Source organism: Leptodactylus fuscus, chromosome 10 (assembly GCF_031893055.1).
Source record: "Leptodactylus fuscus isolate aLepFus1 chromosome 10, aLepFus1.hap2, whole genome shotgun sequence".
Classification (NCBI taxonomy): domain Eukaryota; kingdom Metazoa; phylum Chordata; class Amphibia; order Anura; family Leptodactylidae; genus Leptodactylus; species Leptodactylus fuscus.
Genome location: NC_134274.1, coordinates 11,507,031 through 11,527,039, shown reverse-complemented (window position 1 = coordinate 11,527,039; position 20,009 = coordinate 11,507,031). Strand labels below are relative to the sequence as shown.

The 20,009-nt window shown below is 44.5% G+C and overlaps 1 protein-coding gene across 3 annotated transcripts; it reads left to right on the top strand.

The window, feature by feature from the left end:
• The first annotated feature begins 216 nt into the window (after positions 1 to 216).
• On the top strand, positions 217 to 9,441 carry COX15 (cytochrome c oxidase assembly factor COX15). 3 transcript variants are annotated; one of them, XM_075258368.1, is made up of 10 exons: positions 217 to 274; positions 1,381 to 1,528; positions 1,897 to 2,087; positions 3,096 to 3,218; positions 3,362 to 3,548; positions 3,800 to 3,967; positions 5,100 to 5,181; positions 5,566 to 5,720; positions 8,231 to 8,344; positions 9,052 to 9,441. In XM_075258368.1, exons 2-10 carry the CDS (start codon positions 1,448 to 1,450, stop codon positions 9,181 to 9,183), a joined length of 1,233 nt encoding a protein of 410 aa, XP_075114469.1. In that variant the 5' UTR covers positions 217 to 274; positions 1,381 to 1,447; the 3' UTR covers positions 9,184 to 9,441. The 3 variants fall into 3 exon arrangements, with proteins under 3 accessions (XP_075114469.1, XP_075114470.1, XP_075114468.1); XM_075258369.1 differs by having other exon boundaries at positions 217 to 314; positions 1,398 to 1,528; XM_075258367.1 differs by having other exon boundaries at positions 217 to 314.
• The last annotated feature ends 10,568 nt before the right edge of the window (positions 9,442 to 20,009 follow it).

Sequence of the window (20,009 nt, the reverse complement as noted above, 5' to 3'; positions counted from 1 at the left end):
TGACGCTTTACTGGCGGCGCCATTTTGGTTGAGGCTATGAGGCGATTACTATGACGGAATATAACACAATATACTATAGAACAGGCTCCTTGGTGTTAGTTCACACTTGTCCCTCACTTTATGACTAATATATTTGTAAAATATTAGAATTTGACTTTCGCTTTACGCCTGCTCGTGACGTGCCGTCTTACGTCATGACGCTCATCCAACATGGCTGCGCCCAGGAGTGACATTTCGTTCCTTACCGGCTAGCGTCCATGTCTGTGTGGGGAATGTAAGTGTCCGGATATCGTGAAGTAGTTGGCGCCGAGGAGGTGAGCGCTGTGTGCGGGCAATGTCTGTCCTGTCTGCCGCACTCCTGCTGAGGTTACATTCACATGGAGCGTTATGTTATGTAATGATGACACTTGCAACAAACACGTCTTATATGCGGTTGTGTCAATTAGATGGGGTCTGCAAACATGGACTAATAGTGAAAAGTCTTGTTGTGATGTTTCTTTAGGTTTTTTCCCCAAAAAAAGTTTATTGACATTAGCAGTGATTGGGGCTAGTTCACACTGGGACATGAGGAGGATTTTGACAGCGTCCTAATCCTACTCCATACAATGTTAGTTTATGGAGACTGCTAGCAGAGAAAAAGAAGCCACATGACCTTTCTTCAGGCGTTTTCCGCCTGAAGAAAGCAATAGAAGTGAATGGGAGGCGAGAACCGCGCGTTTTTTTTGGCAAAAATAAGTAACGCTTTTTTTTTTTTTATTTGCAAAAAACGGGTTTTTTTCAGCCCATTCACTTTACAGGAGGGGAAAACAGCCTGGCTTTTTTTTTTTTTTTTAAATTTGTTTTTCCAAAAAAAAAGCTCCGAAAAAAGCTTGGCAAGGTCCAAAATTTTTTTCCTAGTAACGGGCTAGTTCACATGGGGGGCAAAGAGGCTGATTTTGACAGTGGATTTCGCTTCAAAATCAGCCCCTTTACAATGGAGCCTTATGTGAACAGCTAGCTTTTTTTTCTGCCTGAAGAAAGCAATAGAAGCGAATGGGAGGCAAAAAACATGCGACACCTTTTTTTTTTTTTTGCAAAAAAACCGCTAGCTGTTTTTTCAGCCCATTCACTTTATGGGAGGGAAAACAGCCTGGCTTTTTTTTGGAAGCTGTTTTTACAAAAAAAAAAAAGCTTGGCAAGGTCAAAAAAAAGCTTCCTAATTAGGAAGCTTTTTTTTTCGGTACCAAAATAAGCCACACGTTATTCACATGGTGCGGTGCAAAAGTCACAAATGTTCATGTAATTGCTGTCTGACAGTTGTATAGACCTGACCAGCGCATGTTCAGACACAGAATAATAACACGATCGGCTGATTTTTACTCCATTGTTTTCTGCTGACAGTTGTTTCCTGTGGACAGATCTATAGAAACCGTATCGTTGTCTGATCTGGTGGAGTCCCAGCACAGAGATGTTCATTTTGAGTCTTCGCTCCAGCCTGACGCACTGTAGAGTGCAAGCTGTGCGCTTCATACTCTCAGCAGGAGGCAAGGTGAGTGCTCACGTGTTATGTACATCACCATGGATGCTGTAGGATGCAGTCTATGATTGCACGGCGCCACAGATTGTATAGTGGCACCACTTGGTATTGCAGCATCATTCTTGTGATTGGGACTGAGCTTCCAGCAGATCATGTGATCACTGAACATAATGTCACTGGTCTGAGAAGAAGAAGTGGGGCTCAGTATTAGTCCTGCAAGTCCCCTCGTCTCACAAAGACCACCCCCAGTCTGTGTTGTTATCATGCAGTACGTGGTCATGATATCAGTAATCACAGTCGTGACCCTTTCTGCTGTGTAGCTGGTTTTATCTGATTTTATAGTCCCAGACGCTCACCATCTTTTCCTCTGTATTTCTTAGCCCCCCAGCACTCAGTGGAAGCACACAGTCCAGAAGAGATGGAAAAGCAGTCTGGTGTCAGAGGCGGTCGCTCCATCAAAAGCTGCTGCGGTGTCTGTACCGAACTCCACAGCTGAACGTATCATGGGCCGCTGGCTTCTTGCATGCAGCGGTATGGTGGCCGGAGCTGTGATCCTGGGAGGGGTCACCAGGTAAGTGTTATTGTATAGACTGAATGGACAGATTTCTGCAGTTTAAGGTGCAAAACCTTAATGAAAGGAGATTTCCAGAACTTATTAATCAATTATCTATCTTTAGGATCCTTAGGATAGGTTATTAGTTAAAGATCGACAGAGGTGTGACACTCAGGACCCCAGTGGATCAGCTGTTAGAAGAGGCCATGTCATGGGTAAGCGCTGCAGCCTCCTTAGTACTTGCCAAGCTCTGCGTTACTACATTTGTATAGCTGTGCTTGGTGTCTCAGCTCAGACCCATTCTCCTAAGGCTTAGTTCACACGGAGTTAACGCGCTTGTATTCAGAGACGTATACACGTGTCAGAATGTGAGCGCTCAAAACGGATCCCATTCATTTCAATGTGTCGGCTTACGGGCACTACACAATGAAATCAATGGGAGGCTTTTAGCCTTCACACAGAGTATACACCCGTAAGCCGACACATTGAAATGAATGGGATCTGTTTTGGGCGCTCACACACTGATACATGTCAGAATGCGCGCGCGTGAACTAAGCCTGAATGCGCCCAAGCTGCAATCAGGTCATGTGACCAATGAACATGACATTACATGGACTGCAAAGTGTAAGCTGCTTCAAACAGATGATCCTTGGGGGGTCCCGGGTGTCAGATCCTGCAGATCTTCAATTTTTGACCCATTCTAAGCATCAAACCCCTTTAAATATTTTATGTTGTTGTTTTGTTCGGGGGATGCTCCTAGTAATATAGGAAATGACCTCTTTCCAGGGTTAGGGAACGTCCGGCTCTCCAGCTGTTGCAAAACTACAACTCCCAGCATGCATACTGGCTCTGCTGTTCTGTGAACTCCCATGGAAGTGAATGGAGCATGCTGGGAGTTGTAGTTTCACAGCAGCTGGAGAGCCAAAGGTTCCCTCCCCCTGGTCTATACCTTGGTTGTCACAGAACGGGATATTATAAAAAAAAAACAACTGAAAAATGAAATGGTTTTCCGCTTTTGTTCCAAAGGCTAACAGAGTCCGGCCTGTCTATGGTGGACTGGCACCTGGTGAAAGAGATGAAACCGCCGAGCACACGGGAAGAATGGGAGGCCGAGTTTCACAAGTACCAACAATTCCCAGAATTCAAAATGTGAGACATGACCGCTATATGTAACTATATGTAAGACTCCATGACATGGCAAGGCCTGAGAGCTGGACATGTGTAATATACCTGTATACATAGCTGATACACATCTGTATACTGTAATATTCTATATGTTGTGTCTTTTGTAGCCTGAATCACGACATGACCTTGAATGAGTTCAAGTTTATCTGGTACATGGAGTACTCCCATCGCATGTGGGGGCGAGCCGTGGGCCTGGCTTACATCTTACCTGCGGTCTACTTCTGGAGAAAGGGATGGTTTACCCGGGGAATGAAGGGCCGTGTGCTGGGGCTCTGCGGGTTCGTCTGCTTCCAGGTAATACTATAGAGCAGGGGTAGGGAACCTTTGGCTCTCCAGCTGCTGTGAAACTACAACTCCCAGCATGCTCCATTCACTTCCATGGGAGTTCCCAGAACAGCAGAGCCAGTATGCATGCTGGGAGTTGTAGTTTTGCAACAGCTGGAGAGCCGTACGTTCCCTACCCCTACTATAGAGGGATGAAGGAATAGTTTCCTCCTCAGGACAGAGTTTCTTACCCCCTGATTCCTGGATCTGTCTCTTTACAGGGGCTGCTGGGCTGGTACATGGTGAAGAGCGGCCTAGAAGAGAAGCCAGATTCCCATGATGTGCCCCGTGTCAGTCAGTACCGCCTGGCCGCACATTTAGGTTCTGCACTTGTTCTCTATTGTGCCAGTCTTTGGACCGGATTATCTCTTCTTCTCCCTAAGCAGAAGGTATTTTGATTCTTTGTCCACACCAAATCTTTGAGGGCATGTTCACTTCTCTGCTCGGACCACTACAGTCACTAGTACAAGATTCCTATTTTATTCAGTGCCAAAAAAAATGAAATGATGGTCTAGCAGGCATTGTCCCTCCAAGTCAATGAGCCTGATGGAGACCGTACCCAGCAGTGACTAAGTACAGCGCCTGGCTATTTCCATCAGCCCCCTGGTCTTGGAGGAGGCAGCCTTGACCTCCACTCTATTCAGATCCTTACTTTTCTGTGTTCTTTTATGTCTGTGCTATCTCACCAGTACTATGTAGCTGAGTTATGTGCCACCTATAGCACTCATACTACTCTACAGGCTGTTGGGGATACTAGGAGTTTTGCAACAGTTGATGCGCTGCTTTATGGCATCCCTGCTACACTATTCAACTGGAAGTAGCTATTTTCCATAAATCAAAATCAAGCAGTTCACACTACCGTTATTTTATGTCCATTGCTCTCATCCGTCACAGGATGGGCACAACGGACACTAACAAGCAGATGCAGATGGAGCCCCTTTGTCCGGTGTCAGTTTCTATTCAGAAACTTGCAGGACTTTTTTTTTTTTTCCATTGTCACAGTAAACTGAAGAAAGTGTCCAAGTTTTTGACATTACAGTCAATGGGAACAGATGCAGAGAGAGGGGGCTCTGTCTGTCTATTGCTCTCATCCCATGACGGGAGACTGCAATGGACCCCAATAACTGTAGTGTGAGCATACTCTTACCCTTTGCCATATGTAGGCAGGTAAGACTGTCACATCTGCTTATTTTCATTCCATTGCTCTGATCCATCATACGATGTGAGCAATGGACTGTAGAGCTTATGTAATAACGAATGCAGGTAGAGCACATTCTGTATACATCCGCCATCACTCACTCTAATATATAAAACACAAGACAAGCGTTCTTCCATCTTGATTGTTTTCAGACGGAAGGTAAAGTCCTGCAGAAACTATTTTATCTTCTGTATGAAAAGTAAATTAACAAGATGAAAGAAAGCTGCTAGACTGTCATTCCATGTGGATCAGAGCAACGGACTGAAGATAAGCAGATCTGAGAATAGCCTTATAATGTTAATGTCATTTTCTGCTTTTACCAGTTAATAGAGACAAGTCAGCTGCTAAGGCTGAGGAAGTTCACACACTGGACCACAGGTCTCGTCTTCCTTACAGCGATGTCAGGTACTTGGACAAGAGATGATGCAATTTTGTGGATATATCTCTATACTGCCACCATTTTCCTCCTCTATTCAGTGGTGTATTTTGTAAGATACCCTGCAGTAGGAGAATCTGTGGGTACAAAGACCCCTGTGCCACACACACGTTATGTCTTAGGACGCCCTCTTGGTGATCGGGCCTATTCTGAGCCTGGTGCACCCGCAGATTCTCTCTTAGCAGGGCGTCATAGAAGCGCTGTCTGTTTATAGTTGTCCTTCCATAGTTGACCTTTTTATCCATGTCCATGGTGTGGGTCTTATTACTATATATTTACCATATAGTGGCACTATAGGCCATCATGGGTGATATATCATATATGTACATCTAACCCGATTTCTCTGACAACAGGAGCCTTCGTGGCCGGACTAGATGCCGGTCTGGTTTACAATTCCTTCCCTAAGATGGGGGAGCGATGGATCCCGGATGATATTCTTGCTTTCTCACCAACCTTGAAGAATATCTTTGAAAATCCCACAACAGTGCAGTTCGATCACCGCATCCTTGTGAGTGCCATCACCCAGGTTTCTTCTACGCATGCGCTAGTGTTAATGTATAATATCATTGTGAGTACTGGAAAGCTATCTGCATAAGCTGTCGCTGAGGTGGACCACTCAATGGACTCCAAAGCCCAGAATGAGTCCGGATTTAGAGGGGGTTTCCAAGAATATTATACTGATGACTTAGCCTTAGGATAGACCAGGGGTAGGCAACCTTTTTTGTTCAGCGTGCCGATTTAAATTAAAAAATCAAAGATGAGGTCCTGGGAGTGCCGGGCAATAATTGTAAAGCTGACGACACCTACACTAAAGTCATATAGCACAAACCGCAACATAGAGGTGCCGTCATACTGCGCTCCCAGCCACATGCGCTTACCGCTATTTGCCTGGATACACATGTTCTTTTCCTTTAGAAGCAATGTAAGTACATGTGTAACCCACAATTAGTGGTAATGTATGTGACAGGGAGCAGAGTGAGGTCATAACAGTAAAGAGCTGACACACAATGTACCTGTATGCTCCATCCAGTCCTTGGCCGTTAGTAACTTCAGTTTTCTGTAAGGGAGCGTTCACACTACCGTCGGTGTCCGACAGCTAGTGTCCACTGCTAATGTCTGTTCAAAATCTTGTGTGGATATTAGTATCGGACACTAGCTGTGTCCGTGACATTTTGCATTGATTTAAATGGACATCAGGTGCGTTCTTTTACTGTCTGTGGGCGTCCTTAACTGTCTGTTCACAAAGATGTCCGACTTTTCAAGCGGACAGCAAAACCCGACATGTAGGTTTTTCTGTCCGCTTGAAAAGTCGGACATCTTTGGGAACGGACACTTAAGGACACCCACGAACAGTAAACGAACGCACCCGATGTCCATTTAAATCAATGCAAAATGTCACAGACACAGCTAGTGTCCGATACTAATATCCGCACAAGATTTTGAACAGACATTAGCAGTGGACACTAGCTGTCGGACACTGACAGTAGTGTGAACGCTCCCTAAGTGAAACGCAGATTAATTTGTCACTTTTAGTTCCTGGCGGTGCAGTAACATGAAAACGACAGCCAGGAATTAATGGGTGTCACACTTTCAACAAAGTGAATGCACTGGTGCCCAGGAACTGTATTTGGCTTTAATTGCATCAAAATCTGCAACAAAAATGCTGCATTTCTGCAATGTGGGGCCTCAGCCTTAGGCCTCCTGCATACAAGTGGCACGCATGTGGTTTTCACTGACCTATACATTAAAAATGAATTGACAGGGCTGCAAATGCAGACAGATATAGGGGATGTATAGGACACATATAGGACCTGCTCAATAGTTTTCAGCTCTTCAATTTGGCCCAGATACACAGCCACACAAAAAATGGCTGTATATATGGGTCAATTGAAATATATAGGTCTGTACTTTATCCACAGTTGTAGATAAAGAGTCTGGTCATGTGCATTGCAGGTTACAACTCAATGTGCCTCATATTAATAGCAGTTAACCCCATCATGTCCCTCACATTAACCCCCTGTGTGCTTTACATAAGGGACACTGATATGTGAGCCATATGGAGGTAATAAGTGAATATCTTCATTATATAGGTCCTTCATTAGTACCTCCATATGTCTCACACATCAGTAACCCTTATGTGAGCCACACAGGGTTAATGTGAGGGGCATGATGGGGTTAACTGCTATTAATGTGAGGCACATGGAGTTACTAAAACAAAAGTAATCACCCCAAATGCCTGATATTATAAGAATAGTTAGTAACACACGCGTACCTGGTGTTTTTACTTTCACTTTGCTTCCTCTCCGCCTCAGGGCTGCAGACGGCAGGAGCTCCTCCTCACATGTAGCAGCAGGTCCAGGGAGCCCTTATCCTGTGCAGTGAGAGGCTCTCCTCTGATTGGTGGGCAGTGAGAGAAGGGGGCGTGTCCTACACCGCAGCTCTACCAGAGCACTGAAAGGGACACTCTCTCTCAATTTAGTGTATGAAAGTTACAGGCTGGCTGCCGTGCCAGCAAAATATGCCTCGCGTGCCAGACTTGGCACGCGTGCCAGGGGTTGCGGACCCCCTGGGATAGACCATCGGTATTGGATCGGTAATGTCCACTGACTGGAACCCCCACCTATCAGTGCCTTAGCAACACTTTCTCTTCTCAAGCAGTGGCATTGTGTTTATCAATCACATGGTACAGCATTGGCTCAGTCCCATTCAAATGAATGGGGTTGAGCTGCAATACCAAACACAGCCACTATATAATGTACGGCGCTGTGTTTTATTCTCTATGGGAGGAGGAGGATGTACATTGCAGATCAGAGTGTGAAGAGGACAGAATGTATCTGGGGCAGATCACATGAGCTGTACATTGTTAGGAAAGAAAACACAAAGCAGTCCTCAAGTGTGAGGGAGTGTCTTATACAGGCCTTGTATAGGCATATATATATAAAATCTCTTTACATTTGTATACTTCATTTCTCAATCTTGATTCTGAATATTTGCAATCTTTTGCCTGGCTTCTTGTAGGGGATCAGTTCCGTGGCCGCCATCACTGGCTTATATTACTATTCCCGGAAGATTCCACTGCCCCGAAGAGCGAGGCTCGCTATGAACTCTCTCATTGCTGTGGCCTATCTCCAGGTAGTGTATTACACCGGTATTTCTATTGTATGGACTTGTGTATTGAATGGAGCATGAATGTATAAGTATACAGGACCGTGGAAAAAATGCTGCATGGCAAGAATGCTTTCGGAAATCGAAGGGTTAATAGTTTGCTTTTGACCTATTAAAAAGAAGTGAATGAAAAAAAGAGAAATGTAAATCCATCAATATTTGGTGTGACCTTTGCCCTTTGGAGGAGTCCTGAAGTGATGATATGGCCCCCACAGTTAGAGCCCTGATCTCTGTATCATTCAGTCTGTCTGCGATGACCTGAAGACACAGACGGATTGGAGCAAGCAACATCCACAGAAGATCTGTGTTTAGGTCTCAAAGATGGCGGAAACACCTTCCCTGCCGAGTTCTGTCTGCTAATACCGAGAAGAACCGATGGAAGGCAAAAGTCACACCAAATATTGCTGGAGTCTACATTCTTCTTTTCATTATTTGGTTCAATGACAAAAATACACTATTAACCCTTCTGAAAGCATCCTTGCCTTTCAGCACTTTTTTTTTTTTCTCTCCAAACCTGCCTAAAACTTTTGCACAGTGTTGTGTATGTGTGTGTATAGTTTACGATTTACATTTATTTATGCAATTAAACAGTAAAATTTGCATTACTAAATATAAAATTGGCTACTAACAAGACACTAGCCCCCCTCCTTACAAGGTCTCCTCCTTCTCCTCAGGTCACACTGGGTATCAGTACTCTGCTCCTGTATGTGCCGACACCATTAGCCGCCACCCACCAGTCTGGCTCACTCGCCCTCCTCAGTATGGCCATCTGGCTCATGAATGAACTGAGACGTCTTCCAAAATAACAGCTAAAAGTAAACCTGACATGTACAGGAGTCAGTGAGAGGACATTTTGTTGGGGTTCATCAGTTTACCATGTTTTTTTTATTGGGACTATTTCTGATTTATTGTACAGATCTGTTACCGATTTACCTCCTAATATATAATAATGTATTTGTATTTTTTTTTTCTTTTTCTAAAGATGTGACTTATCATGTTTCCAAAAATTCTATCAAGCTGCTGGTGAGCAAAAATATTAAGAATAAAGAGCTGATAACATTGTCCTAAGTTGTGACTTTGTAACGGGATGTATTTTATTATCTCTTTAATATGTTGTACAAAGTACATGAGGTGAAGTAGGTTTGTATATACATTACTTATCCTGTACTGATCTGTATTATACTCCAGAGCCGCGCTCACTATTCTGCTGGTGCAGTCACTGTGTACATACATTACTTATCCTGTATTATACTCCAGAGCTGTGCTCACTATTCTGCTGGTGCAGTCACTGTGTACATACATTACATTACTTATCCTGTATTATACTCCAGAGCTGCGCTCACTCTTCTGCTGGTGCAGTCACTATGTACATACATTATATTACTTATCCTGTATTATACTCCAGAGCTGCGCTCACTATTCTGCTGGTGCAGTCACTGTGTACATACATTACTTATCCTGTATTATACTCCAGAGCTGCGCTCACTATTCTGCTGGTACAGTCACTGTGTACATACATTACATTACTTATCCTGTATTATACTCCAGAGCTGCACTCACTATTCTGCTGGTACAGTCACTGTGTACATGACATTACATTACTTATCCTGTATTATACTCCAGAGCTGCACTCACTATTCTGCTGGTACAGTCACTGTGTACATACATTACATTACTTATCCTGTATTATACTCCAGAGCTGCGCTCACTATTCTGCTGGTACAGTCACTGTGTACATACATTACTTATCCTGTATTATACTCCAGAGCTGCGCTCACTATTCTGCTGGTGCAGTCACTGTGTACATACATTACATTACTTATCCTGTATTATACTCCAGAGCTGCGCTCACTATTCTGCTGGTACAGTCACTGTGTACATACATTACATTACTTATCCTGTATTATATTCCAGAGCTGCGCTCACTATTCTGCTGGTGCAGTCACTGTGTACATACATTACATTACTTATCCTGTATTATACTCCAGAGCTGCGCTCACTATTCTGCTGGTACAGTCACTGTGTACATACATTACATTACTTATCCTGTATTATACTCCAGAGCTGCACTCACTATTCTGCTGGTACAGTCACTGTGTACATACATTACATTACTTATCCTGTATTATACTCCAGAGCTGCGCTCACTATTCTGCTGGTGCAGTCACTGTGTACATACATTACATTACTTATCCTGTATTATACTCCAGAGCTGCGCTCACTCTTCTGCTGGTGCAGTCACTATGTACATACATTATATTACTTATCCTGTATTATACTCCAGAGCTGCGCTCACTATTCTGCTGGTGCAGTCACTGTGTACATACATTACTTATCCTGTATTATACTCCAGAGCTGCGCTCACTATTCTGCTGGTGCAGTCACTGTGTACATACATTACTTATCCTGTATTATACTCCAGAGCTGCGCTCACTATTCTGCTAGTGCAGTCACTGTGTACATACATTACATTACTTATCCTGTATTATACTCCAGAGCTGCGCTCACTATTCTGCTGGTGCAGTCACTGTGTACATACATTACATTACTTATCCTGTATTATACTCCAGAGCTGCGCTCACTCTTCTGCTGGTGCAGTCACTATGTACATACATTATATTACTTATCCTGTATTATACTCCAGAGCTGCGCTCACTATTCTGCTGGTGCAGTCACTGTGTACATACATTACTTATCCTGTATTATACTCCAGAGCTGCGCTCACTATTCTGCTGGTACAGTCACTGTGTACATACATTACATTACTTATCCTGTATTATACTCCAGAGCTGCACTCACTATTCTGCTGGTACAGTCACTGTGTACATACATTACATTACTTATCCTGTATTATACTCCAGAGCTGCGCTCACTATTCTGCTGGTGCAGTCACTGTGTACATACATTACATTACTTATCCTGTATTATACTCCAGAGCTGCACTCACTATTCTGCTGGTGCAGTCACTGTGTACAGTACATACATTACATTACTTATCCTGTATTATACTCCAGAGCTGCGCTCACTATTCTGCTGGTGCAGTCACTATGTACATACATTACATTACTTATCCTGTATTATACTCCAGAGCTGCGCTCACTATTCTGCTGGTACAGTCACTGTGTACATACATTACTTATCCTGTGTTGTACCCCAGAGCTGCGCTCACTATTCTGCTGGTGCAGTCACTGTGTACATACATTACATTACTTATCCTGTATTATACTCCAGAGCTGCGCTCACTATTCTGCTGGTACAGTCACTGTGTACATACATTACATTCTATATCCTGTATTATACTCCAGAGCTGCCCTCACTATTCTGCTGGTACAGTCACTGTGTACATACATTACATTACTTATCCTGTATTATACTCCAGAGCTGCGCTCACTATTCTGCTGGTACAGTCACTGTGTACATACATTACATTACTTATCCTGTATTATACTCCAGAGCTGCGCTCACTATTCTGCTGGTACAGTCACTGTGTACATACATTACATTACTTATCCTGTATTATACTCCAGAGCTGCGCTCACTATTCTGCTGGTGCAGTCACTATGTACATACATTACATTACTTATCCTGTATTATACTCCAGAGCTGCGCTCACTATTCTGCTGGTACAGTCACTGTGTACATACATTACTTATCCTGTGTTGTACCCCAGAGCTGCGCTCACTATTCTGCTGGTGCAGTCACTGTGTACATACATTACATTACTTATCCTGTATTATACTCCAGAGCTGCGCTCACTATTCTGCTGGTACAGTCACTGTGTACATACATTACATTACTTATCCTGTATTATACTCCAGAGCTGTGCTCACTATTCTGCTGGTACAGTCACTGCATACATACATTACATTACTTATCCTGTATTATACTCCAGAGCTGCGCTCACTATTCTGCTGGTACAGTCACTGTGTACATACATTACATTACTTATCCTGTATTATACTCCAGAGCTGCGCTCACTATTCTGCTGGTGCAGTCACTGTGTACATACATTACTTATCCTGTATTATACTCCAGAGCTGCGCTCACTATTCTGCTGGTGCAGTCACTGTGTACATACATTACATTACTTATCCTGTATTATACTCCAGAGCTGTGCTCACTATTCTGCTGGTACAGTCACTGTGTACATACATTACATTACTTATCCTGTATTATACTCCAGAGCTGCGCTCACTATTCTGCTGGTGCAGTCACTGTGTACATACATTACATTACTTATCCTGTATTATACTCCAGAGCTGCGCTCACTATTCTGCTGGTGCAGTCACTGTGTACATACATTACATTACTTATCCTGTATTATACTCCAGAGCTGCGCTCACTATTCTGCTGGTGCAGTCACTGTGTACATACATTACATTACTTATCCTGTATTATACTCCAGAGCTGCCCTCACTATTCTGCTGGTACAGTCACTGTGTACATACATTACATTACTTATCCTGTATTATACTCCAGAGCTGCGCTCACTATTCTGCTGGTACAGTCACTGTGTACATACATTACATTACTTATCCTGTATTATACTCCAGAGCTGTGCTCACTATTCTGCTGGTGCAGTCACTGTGTACATACATTACATTACTTATCCTGTATTATACTCCAGAGCTGTGCTCACTATTCTGCTGGTACAGTCACTGTGTACATACATTACATTACTTATCCTGTCATCAATAACAGATCGGACCAGTTCCCCTACTGATCAGCTGTTAGATGAGGCAGCAGCATTCAGACCAGCACTGCAGCCTCATCACTGCCTACCAAGCACAGCGCCATACATTGTATAGTGGCTGTGTCTGGTATTGCACTTTACTTGAATGAGACTTGGCTACAAACAGGTGATGTGACTACTGAACATGACCTGACCTGTGACACAAAAGCTGCCTCTTAAAACAGCTGATGTGTGGGGGTGCCAGCTATCGGACCCCTGATGATCTGATAATGTTGACCATAGGAAGTCAATATTTAACTTCTTGGAGACCCCTTTTGATTTAAAAAAGTTCCTTCTGCAGTAATTAAAAAAAAAAAAAAAAAGCCTCCCCTATATAGATGACAAGCTATAAATCTGGGCCTACACATAAGGTAAAAGGCAAAATCGGCCATTTTGGTCGGCGACTTCCACAACCCATTGTTTATGTTGGCCAATGACAGACTTCTACTTGCCAAAAATCCCTTTGGTGGACATTTTTGACTGTGGAAATAAGTGTATGGGGGGTATCTGGGACTATCATTTTTTTTCTTTGTCTAAACCAGGGCTCTCAAACTCGTGGCCCTCGGGACAAAAGTTTGCGGCCCCCGGCAGACATCCCGACATCCGCCGTAATAGTACGGCGGATGCTGGGTGTGTAACTGTGGCGACCGCCTGGGAGCCGGGCGGCCGCCATAGCCGCTGGGTGTCTATTGCTTTAAGCAGTAGACACCCGGCGCTAATGTCTCCGATCGGTTCTGGGACCGATCGGAGGCATTAACCCCTCTGGCGCCACGGTCAAAGGCGCCATTTTTCAGGCAGCGCATGGGCGCCGCCATTTTGCCAGTGATCGCCAGCGCCAAGCTCCAGGGCCAACATCACGCTACCATGACAGCCGGGAGCCTTTAGAAGGCTCCCAGGCTTGTTTGCAATCTTTCTTTTGGAAAAGAAATGATGATTTTTTTTTTTTGCAATGCATTAGCATTGTAATGCATTGCATTAGTGATCAGACCCCTGGGGTTCTACACCCCTAGGGGGTCTAATAAATGCAAAAAAAAAAAAAATTAAAAGTAAAAAAAAAAAAATATATAAAAATTATTTAAAATTCAAATCACCCCCCTTTCCCTAGAACACATATAAAAGTAGTTAAATACTGTGAAACACATATATGTTAGGTATCCCCGTGTCTGAAATCGCCCGCTCTACAAATCTATAAAAATATTTTTCCTGTATGGTAAATGCCGGAGTGGGAAAAATTGTCAAAAGTGTCGAACCGCCCGTTTTTTTCACTGTTTTGATTCTGATAAAAATTTGAATAAAAAGTGATCAAAGCAATAACATTTCCCAAAAATGGTAGAACTAAAAAGTACACTCGGTACCGCAAAAAAAGACGCCCTATGCAGCCCCGTACACGGACGTATAAAAAAGTTACGGCTGTCAGAATATGGCGACTTTTAGAAAAAAAAAAAAAAAAAATTGGGAAAACCTGATGCAGCCCAGCCTCACCCCGACTCTACCTCCAGCAGCCCTGGGGTAAATTGAGTTTGAGACCCCTAGTCTAAACTGTCCTCCCAATTGGGAGGTATAGCACTCACAGCATACGGGACCCGACTGGTACTAATTATACTAACTAACTATGCTGGGTGTTGTAATCCGTCACTACACTATAGAGGACATGCTGGGTGTTGTAGTCCGTCAGTCACTACACTATAGAGGACATGTTGGGTGTTGTAGTCCGTCAGTCACTACACTATAGAGGACATGTTGGGTGTTGTAGTCCGTCAGTCACTACACTATAGAGGACATGTTGGGTGTTGTAGTCCGTCAGTCACTACACTATAGAGGACATGTTGGGTGTTGTAGTCCGTCAGTCACTACACTATAGAGGACATGTTGGGTGTTGTAGTCCGTCAGTCACTACACTATAGAGGACATGTTGGGTGTTGTAGTCCGTCAGTCACTACACTATAGAGGACATGTTGGGTGTTGTAGTCCGTCAGTCACTACACTATAGAGGACATGTTGGGTGTTGTAGTCCGTCAGTCACTACACTATAGAGGACATGTTGGGTGTTGTAGTCCGTCAGTCACTACACTATAGAGGACATGCTGGGTGTTGTAGTCCGTCAGTCACTACACTATAGAGGACATGTTGGGTGTTGTAGTCCGTCAGTCACTACACTATAGAGGACATGTTGGGTGTTGTAGTCCGTCAGTCACTACACTATAGAGGACATGTTGGGTGTTGTAGTCCGTCAGTCACTACACTATAGAGGACATGTTGGGTGTTGTAGTCCGTCAGTCACTACACTATAGAGGACATGTTGGGTGTTGTAGTCCGTCAGTCACTACACTATAGAGGACATGTTGGGTGTTGTAGTCCGTCAGTCACTACACTATAGAGGACATGTTGGGTGTTGTAGTCCGTCAGTCACTACACTATAGAGGACATGTTGGGTGTTGTAGTCCGTCAGTCACTACACTATAGAGGACATGTTGGGTGTTGTAGTCCGTCAGTCACTACACTATAGAGGATTGATTTGACAGGCTGATCAGGAGGGCCAGCTCTGTCCTGGGGAGCCCCCTGGACCCAGTACAGGTGGTGGGTGACAGAAGGACACTATCTGTGGTGACCTCCATGCGGGAGAACAAATCCCACCCCATGTATGGGACCCTGATGGGACTTGGCCTCAGTGTAAGTGACCGTCTGCTTCACCCCTAGTGTGAGAAGGAGCTATCAGAGGTCCTTCCTCCTAACTGCGGTCAGGTTACATAAACTACATCAGGCCAAGCAAAGAGAGAGCTAAATGATCCTGATGTCTTCCTTCTTTCTTTTTCTTCCTTAGCTGCTATGGATGCCTAGTATTTTTCTCAGCTCACACCTGCGCACGGTCTCCACGTTCTGCCGACAGAAGAAGGAAACCCGGCAGTCAGTGTCTGCCTGTGAGCGCCTGTGTGCATCCGGCGAAATCAGGGTTTTTTTTTTTTATTAACCAGACACAAAGTCCTGCATGTCCAACTTTGTGTCCAGTTTAAAAAGAAACAGTTTTGCTACAAAGACCAGAAGACGCTGACGGGCGGACACTTTACAAACCCATTGAAATGAATGAGTTTAAAAACTGACTGCCGGCTTCCATCTCTTGTCCAGTTTCTTGGACAGAAGATGGAAACCTTAAAGCGGAGACCGGACACAGGTGTGAACTCGCCCTAATATGTGTCTCCTTCTGTAATATATTACTGTGTATTATCCTGTATCTGTATTACTAGGCTGCTGTAACACAATGAAATTTCCCCAATGGTGGGACTATTAAAGGATTATTTTATATGCAGGGTGTTATAGTCAGTCAGTACACTATAGAGGACATGCTGGGTGTTGTAGTCCGTCAGTCAGTACACTATAGAGGACATGCTGGGTGTTGTAGTCGCTGTCTGTCAGTCAGTACACTATAGAGGACATGCTGGGTGTTGTAGTCAGTCAGTCAGTACACTATAGAGGACATGCTGGGTGTTGTAGTCAGTCAGTGCACTATAGAGGACATGCTGGGTGTTGTAGTCAGTCAGTGCACTATAAAGGACATGCTGGGTGTTGTAGTCAGTCAGTCAGTACACTATAGAGGACATGCTGGGTGTTCTAGTCAGTCAGTCAGTACACTATAGAGGACATGCTGGGTGTTGTAGTCAGTCAGTGCACTATAAAGGACATGCTGGGTGTTGTAGTCAGTCAGTCAGTACACTATAGAGGACATGCTGGGTGTTCTAGTCAGTCAGTCAGTACACTATAGAGGACATGCTGGGTGTTGTAGTCAGTCAGTCAGTGCACTATAGAGGACATGCTGGGTGTTGTAGTCGCTGTCTGTCAGTCAGTACACTATAGAGGACATGCTGGGTGTTGTAGTCAGTCAGTGCACTATAAAGGACATGCTGGGTGTTGTAGTCAGTCAGTCAGTACACTATAGAGGACATGCTGGGTGTTGTAGTCAGTCAGTCAGTACACTATAGAGGACATGCTGGGTGTTGTAGTCTCTGTCTGTCAGTCCACTATAGAGGACATGCTGGGTGTTGTAGTCTCTGTCTGTCAGTCCACTATAGAGGACATGCTGGGTGTTGTAGTCTGTCAGTCAGTACACTATAGAGGACATGCTGGGTGTTGTAGTCAGTCAGTCAGTACACTATAGAGGACATGCTGGGTGTTGTAGTCAGTCAGTCAGTACACTATAGAGGACATGCTGGGTGTTGTAGTCAGTCAGTCAGTACACTATAGAGGACATGCTGGGTGTTGTAGTCAGTCAGTCAGTACACTATAGAGGACATGCTGGGTGTTGTAGTCAGTCAGTCAGTACACTATAGAGGACATGCTGGGTGTTGTAGTCAGTCAGTCAGTACACTATAGAGGACATGCTGGGTGTTGTAGTCAGTCAGTCAGTACACTATAGAGGACATGCTGGGTGTTGTAGTCTGTCAGTCAGTACACTATAGAGGACATGCTGGGTGTTGTAGTCAGTCAGTGCACTATAAAGGACATGCTGGGTGTTGTAGTCCGTCAGTCACTACACTATAGAGGACATGTTGGGTGTTGTAGTCCGTCAGTCACTACACTATAGAGGACATGTTGGGTGTTGTAGTCCGTCAGTCACTACACTATAGAGGACATGTTGGGTGTTGTAGTCCGTCAGTCACTACACTATAGAGGACATGTTGGGTGTTGTAGTCCGTCAGTCACTACACTATAGAGGACATGTTGGGTGTTGTAGTCCGTCAGTCACTACACTATAGAGGACATGCTGGGTGTTGTAGTCCGTCAGTCACTACACTATAGAGGACATGTTGGGTGTTGTAGTCCGTCAGTCACTACACTATAGAGGACATGTTGGGTGTTGTAGTCCGTCAGTCACTACACTATAGAGGACATGTTGGGTGTTGTAGTCCGTCAGTCACTACACTATAGAGGACATGTTGGGTGTTGTAGTCCGTCAGTCACTACACTATAGAGGACATGTTGGGTGTTGTAGTCCGTCAGTCACTACACTATAGAGGACATGTTGGGTGTTGTAGTCCGTCAGTCACTACACTATAGAGGATTGATTTGACAGGCTGATCAGGAGGGCCAGCTCTGTCCTGGGGAGCCCCCTGGACCCAGTACAGGTGGTGGGTGACAGAAGGACACTATCTGTGGTGACCTCCATGCGGGAGAACAAATCCCACCCCATGTATGGGACCCTGATGGGACTTGGCCTCAGTGTAAGTGACCGTCTGCTTCACCCCTAGTGTGAGAAGGAGCTATCAGAGGTCCTTCCTCCTAACTGCGGTCAGGTTACATAAACTACATCAGGCCAAGCAAAGAGAGAGCTAAATGATCCTGATGTCTTCCTTCTTTCTTTTTCTTCCTTAGCTGCTATGGATGCCTAGTATTTTTCTCAGCTCACACCTGCGCACGGTCTCCACGTTCTGCCGACAGAAGAAGGAAACCCGGCAGTCAGTGTCTGCCTGTGAGCGCCTGTGTGCATCCGGCGAAATCAGGGTTTTTTTTTTTATTAACCAGACACAAAGTCCTGCATGTCCAACTTTGTGTCCAGTTTAAAAAGAAACAGTTTTGCTACAAAGACCAGAAGACGCTGACGGGCGGACACTTTACAAACCCATTGAAATGAATGAGTTTAAAAACTGACTGCCGGCTTCCATCTCTTGTCCAGTTTCTTGGACAGAAGATGGAAACCTTAAAGCGGAGACCGGACACAGGTGTGAACTCGCCCTAATATGTGTCTCCTTCTGTAATATATTACTGTGTATTATCCTGTATCTGTATTACTAGGCTGCTGTAACACAATGAAATTTCCCCAATGGTGGGACTATTAAAGGATTATTTTATATGCAGGGTGTTATAGTCAGTCAGTACACTATAGAGGACATGCTGGGTGTTGTAGTCCGTCAGTCAGTACACTATAGAGGACATGCTGGGTGTTGTAGTCGCTGTCTGTCAGTCAGTACACTATAGAGGACATGCTGGGTGTTGTAGTCAGTCAGTCAGTACACTATAGAGGACATGCTGGGTGTTGTAGTCAGTCAGTGCACTATAGAGGACATGCTGGGTGTTGTAGTCAGTCAGTGCACTATAAAGGACATGCTGGGTGTTGTAGTCAGTCAGTCAGTACACTATAGAGGACATGCTGGGTGTTCTAGTCAGTCAGTCAGTACACTATAGAGGACATGCTGGGTGTTGTAGTCAGTCAGTGCACTATAAAGGACATGCTGGGTGTTGTAGTCAGTCAGTCAGTACACTATAGAGGACATGCTGGGTGTTCTAGTCAGTCAGTCAGTACACTATAGAGGACATGCTGGGTGTTGTAGTCAGTCAGTCAGTGCACTATAGAGGACATGCTGGGTGTTGTAGTCGCTGTCTGTCAGTCAGTACACTATAGAGGACATGCTGGGTGTTGTAGTCAGTCAGTGCACTATAAAGGACATGCTGGGTGTTGTAGTCAGTCAGTCAGTACACTATAGAGGACATGCTGGGTGTTGTAGTCAGTCAGTCAGTACACTATAGAGGACATGCTGGGTGTTGTAGTCTCTGTCTGTCAGTCCACTATAGAGGACATGCTGGGTGTTGTAGTCTCTGTCTGTCAGTCCACTATAGAGGACATGCTGGGTGTTGTAGTCTGTCAGTCAGTACACTATAGAGGACATGCTGGGTGTTGTAGTCAGTCAGTCAGTACACTATAGAGGACATGCTGGGTGTTGTAGTCAGTCAGTCAGTACACTATAGAGGACATGCTGGGTGTTGTAGTCAGTCAGTCAGTACACTATAGAGGACATGCTGGGTGTTGTAGTCAGTCAGTCAGTACACTATAGAGGACATGCTGGGTGTTGTAGTCAGTCAGTCAGTACACTATAGAGGACATGCTGGGTGTTGTAGTCTGTCAGTCAGTAC

What these genes read in the sequence shown, in the direction of transcription:
- COX15 (XM_075258368.1), top strand. Translation starts at nt 1,448, where the DNA reads ATGTTCATTTTGAGTCTTCGCTCCAGCCTGACGCACTGTAGAGTGCAA. An exon ending in TTCTTCTCCCTAAGCAGAAG is followed by an intron (nt 3,968 to 5,099) that starts GTATTTTGATTC and finishes TGCTTTTACCAG; the next exon opens with TTAATAGAGACAAGTCAGCT. An exon ending in CTTCCTTACAGCGATGTCAG is followed by an intron (nt 5,182 to 5,565) that starts GTACTTGGACAA and finishes CTCTGACAACAG; the next exon opens with GAGCCTTCGTGGCCGGACTA.